Here is a 4,514-nt window from a genome sequence, read left to right as displayed (position 1 = left end):
AAAAAACCTCAATTGTATTCGGATACGAAATCGTATTTTTCCAAATTTCCTCAATATCGATAAATGTAAATTAGGAATAATTACATAAATTCGGAAATTATATGGATTCTCATCACCTAATTTATGCAATTCTTTTTGTTAAGAATCTAGTCGATATAAGAATTAATTAATTATAACAAACAATATTTATTCAAAAATAAATATAGGAGTAATTATTTAGTCAAAGGGGTGGTGGAGTGCTTCTGCCGTAGTGTGTGTGTGTGTGTGTGTGTGTGTGTGAGAAATGAAGCCGAAGACAAAGCCGGCTAAATTTGTCAATTAGATTCTACAATCTGTCAAAACTGAATTACTGCAAAATCCCCTAAATTTGTTCTCCGCTCTTTTTCCTTAATTTTATCTTGTTTTTTAACTTTAAAATCTTGAGTCTTCTCATCTTGTTGCGCCTCTTTTGTTAATCCTTGCTTCCTTTTTGTGCTGTAGAAAAAGGATCACATAAAGATTGGATTTTTATTGAATTCGGACCACACAGAATTCATTTTTTGGGGGTATTTGTGATGGGATTGGATTGATTGAAGAGAAGTTAATCCATTGTTGGTGTAAATCTGGTTTGCTTGAAAACAAGGGGTGAAGGAAGATTTGATCTTTGTGTTTGTGTGTGTGTGTGTGAGAGAGAGAGAGAGAGATGGGGTGTTTTCCTTGTTTTGATTCAAGAGATGATGAGAAGCCCAGTCTCAATAAAGAGAGAGATGATCACAAGGAGGTTCAAATTGCTGTCCCTTCCAATATATCAAAATTATCTTCTGGTTAGTGTGTTAATTCTTGATTATTTTTTTTGTGTAATTTTGTGGTTTGATGAGGTTTGATCTGATCTCAGTAGTTTGAGTTGACAAACAGTTGATTTCTTTTTTTTGCTATGATTTCATATGATTTGTATTGATTGGTTATCCAATTTGTTTCTTTGTAGACCCCATAGCTCTATGATAGGAGTAAGTAGAAATAGTAGCAACTTATTGAATTAGATCTCAATGGGCACTGTGATTTTTGTTTTATCTCTATCTTGATCTGATATAAATCTAGAGAACTTATTGTGTGACTGTTGCATATGATATGATATGATATGATATCCAGTTCTTGATCAGTCAGCATGTTAGAAGAGATTAGGCCTCTGTTTTCTTATAAATCTTTGAGTTGGCATTGTTCATTTTACTCTCTGGAATTCAATGTGGTGTGCTTGTTTCTGGCCCTCAATTTATCGTCTAGTGGAGGAATGGCGGTTCTGATTATGTTGCTTGCGATGATTTGGCATTGTTCGTTTCATTCTGAAGAATTCGATGAATGCTTAATCTTAAATTTTTGCTAGTGGTGTGCTTGTTTCTGGTCCTGAATTGTTTCTTCTAATGGGCGAATGGCGGCTCTGACTGTGCTTCACAGGGGGGGATAGGCTGAAGACGAGGAGCAATGTTGGCCCGAGGAGGGAGGCATCAGGACTGAAGGACTTGCCAGATTCTCAGATTGCTGCGCAAACGTTTACTTTTCGCGAACTAGCTGCCGCGACAAATAACTTCAGGCCAGAGTCTTTCCTAGGAGAGGGAGGATTCGGACGTGTATACAAAGGGAGACTTCATAACGGCCAGGTAAAACTCGTCATCATCTCTGCAAATCGACCTTTGTTAAACTATCTCATCTTCTCATGACTTGTGAGTGCTAGATCACATTAGGTTTACATTTGAATTATTGCACCAAATAGTCATAAAGTTGGAGACGTTGTTTGATCTCCTAGCTGAATCACGGTTTCATTAGTTGAACTTCTGTTACCTTATTTATTTAGCATTTAGGAAATTGCTCAGCCAACTAACATTTGCTCGAATTCAAGTAAAGATCAGAGGTAAACATTGCTAGGATATTGTTTCATTGTTTGTATGCAGTCTTTGTGTTTCACGGACTAGTAAGCCTTGTGTTGCTAGACTGCTGAAACTATACTTCTAAAGAGTGTGGTGAATTTGAACGAACATTGCCAATCTCGTATCCACAGTTGGTGCATTTGTCAGATTTTTGTGCGTAAAATTTGTTGTTGGTGACTTAGGTGTGGTTGGGACTTGAGAGTATTCGTGAACTACATTATATCATATTCTCAACTATTTCGACCAGTTAATTTGCCATCCTAGAAAAGGTATATCTCTTCTCTTCGTTTATGACGTTTCCATTTTCATTGCGTGACGTGCTTTGGTAGGTTGTTGCTGTTAAGCAGTTGGACAGAAATGGGCTTCAAGGTAATCGAGAATTTCTCGTTGAGGTTCTAATGCTCAGCCTTCTCCACAATCCTCACTTGGTGAATCTATTGGGCTATTGTGCTGATGGGGATCAGAGGCTTCTCGTCTATGAATTTATGCCGTTGGGCTCACTAGAAGACCATCTCCATGGTAAGGCTTGCTCGGCTATTCTTGTTTTCTTGTCGGATTTCCGTTTTGCAATAGTTTTCAGAATCTAGTGCCTATTGCTCGTTGTGCTTTCTATGCTGGCATATAAACGTGTATTATCTGCGCCTTTTTAAAGGCGTTATCGTTACTCTCTCAGAAAGTCGAGAATAATTATGCAGATCTTCCGCCCGACAAAGAGCCCCTTGACTGGAGCACGAGAATGAAGATAGCAGCCGGCGCAGCCAAAGGATTGGAGCATCTCCACGACAAGGCGAATCCTCCTGTTATTTATAGAGATTTCAAGTCGTCCAACATATTACTCGGCGAAGGGTTTGTCCCAAAGCTTTCCGACTTTGGACTGGCGAAGCTCGGCCCCACAGGAGACAAGTCGCACGTATCCACCAGGGTGATGGGGACCTACGGTTACTGTGCCCCGGAATATGCTATGACGGGGCAATTGACCGTGAAGTCGGACGTTTACAGCTTCGGAGTCGTCTTTTTAGAAATCATAACGGGGCGTAAAGCCATCGACAGCACCAGACCTCAGGGCGAACAGAACCTCGTTGCTTGGGTAAACCAATCCGCTACTCTTTTTATACATCGAGCCCCGTAGTTTCCCGTTCCATAGTGAATTAGCGCATTTTTCGGGTAATGCGTGCAGGTGCGCCCTTTTTTCAACGACCGTAAGAGGTACGTGAAGTTGGCAGATCCGAGGCTGCAAGGGAAATTCCCGATCCGCGGGCTTTATCAAGCCCTGGCCGTGGCGTCCATGTGCACCCAGGAACAGGCTGCTGCTCGTCCCTTGATCGGTGACGTGGTGACGGCCCTTTCTTACCTGGCAAACCACTCGTACGATCCTAGTCACAGCAACAAAGACGAACGAGGCGGGAAGCTGCTTAGGAATGAGGAGGGTGCTGGGTCCGGAAGGAAGTGGGACGTGGAGGGAGGGTCCGAGAGGGACGATTCTCCGAGGGAGACGGCGAAAATGTTGAACCGGGATCTCGAGAGGGAACGAGCCGTTGCAGAGGCGAAAATGTGGGGCGAGAACTGGAGAGAAAAGAGGCGCCAAAGCGCTCAAGGTGGTAGTTTCGACGCGAACAACGGCTAGTTCTTCGTCGTCGTCGCCTTCTTGGCCGATGTGTTGGACACCTTCATAGTGGTTTAGAGATCTTCTCCATTGATACACCATCTATGAAAGAGTGTAAATTTTCGATAATTCATGTCTCATGCCACTATTTTTGCTTCTCTCTTTGGACTTTGGATTTTGGATTTTGCAAAAAAGATAGTAATAATTAAAATTTAGTGTTTGTGGATAAGTTTGTGTAATGTTTTCAAGTTTTAAGATCTCTAAATTTAGGTGATGTTTAGAGGTTAATGGTAGTAGTAATATGATATCAATGATGTTCCCCTTTATATTTTATGGTCTTAAATTTATTTTTGTAGTATCTCAACTTGGCAAATTTGTTTAATTTAAAAATTTTAACCGATCTCATACAATGTTTTACAAGGGAATTTTCCTTGTAGTCTCTAAAATAAATCCAAATTTCACAATAACAATATATGATCATATAATGACTGAATCCACGTTAACATATTTTCTTAAAAAAGTAGTAGAATCATCTTTTCTCAATAAGCATAAACATTCTAGAAAATAATTAAATGGAAATGAACCCCCAATTAAAATGGCTAGTGTATGTTGGGCCGTTTTAGGAATTTTTATATTTTTATGGATCAAAATCAGGTAAAACATTTGCAAATATTTATGTAAAGAATGCCTTTCTATAAATTTCGACAAATAACTATTCTCTTCTGCATAAATTGAAACTTTTGGTACAATTATGTAACCAAATACATATAAATTATATTTCAATATGAATTAAATAGTACTATAAGTTTTGATTTGTAACCACTTAATTAATTAGTCCATCATGGGCAAAAGGTACTGAATAATGTTGGCAAACATTTGAATATACATTGCATTATTTTAATTAAAATACATTAGAAATATTGATCATAATTAGAATTTAATCAAGACGATGTAATGCAACGTTCGTAATGTTTGGTTTCAAGATATATTCCTATACAAGTTACTTGAAT

General features: G+C 38.9%; 1 protein-coding gene across 1 annotated transcript; it reads left to right on the top strand.

The window, feature by feature from the left end:
- The first annotated feature begins 250 nt into the window (after positions 1-250).
- Positions 251-3,733, top strand: LOC125213612 (serine/threonine-protein kinase PBS1). Its single transcript, XM_048114256.1, has 5 exons — positions 251-803; positions 1,432-1,634; positions 2,231-2,420; positions 2,597-2,988; positions 3,079-3,733. The coding sequence occupies exons 1-5, from the start codon at positions 683-685 to the stop codon at positions 3,523-3,525; spliced, it is 1,353 nt and encodes a 450-aa protein (XP_047970213.1). The 5' UTR covers positions 251-682; the 3' UTR covers positions 3,526-3,733.
- Positions 3,734-4,514: the final 781 nt, after the last annotated feature.

This window comes from Salvia hispanica, chromosome 3, assembly GCF_023119035.1.
Source record: "Salvia hispanica cultivar TCC Black 2014 chromosome 3, UniMelb_Shisp_WGS_1.0, whole genome shotgun sequence".
NCBI classification, from domain to species: Eukaryota; Viridiplantae; Streptophyta; class Magnoliopsida; order Lamiales; family Lamiaceae; genus Salvia; species Salvia hispanica.
The sequence above is the reverse complement of the archived record's forward strand: the minus strand, read 5'-3'. Positions and strand labels throughout refer to the sequence as shown.

What these genes read in the sequence shown, in the direction of transcription:
- LOC125213612 (XM_048114256.1), top strand. Translation starts at nt 683, where the DNA reads ATGGGGTGTTTTCCTTGTTTTGATTCAAGAGATGATGAGAAGCCCAGT. An exon ending in GGAGACTTCATAACGGCCAG is followed by an intron (nt 1,635 to 2,230) that starts GTAAAACTCGTC and finishes GTGCTTTGGTAG; the next exon opens with GTTGTTGCTGTTAAGCAGTT. An exon ending in ACTAGAAGACCATCTCCATG is followed by an intron (nt 2,421 to 2,596) that starts GTAAGGCTTGCT and finishes ATAATTATGCAG; the next exon opens with ATCTTCCGCCCGACAAAGAG.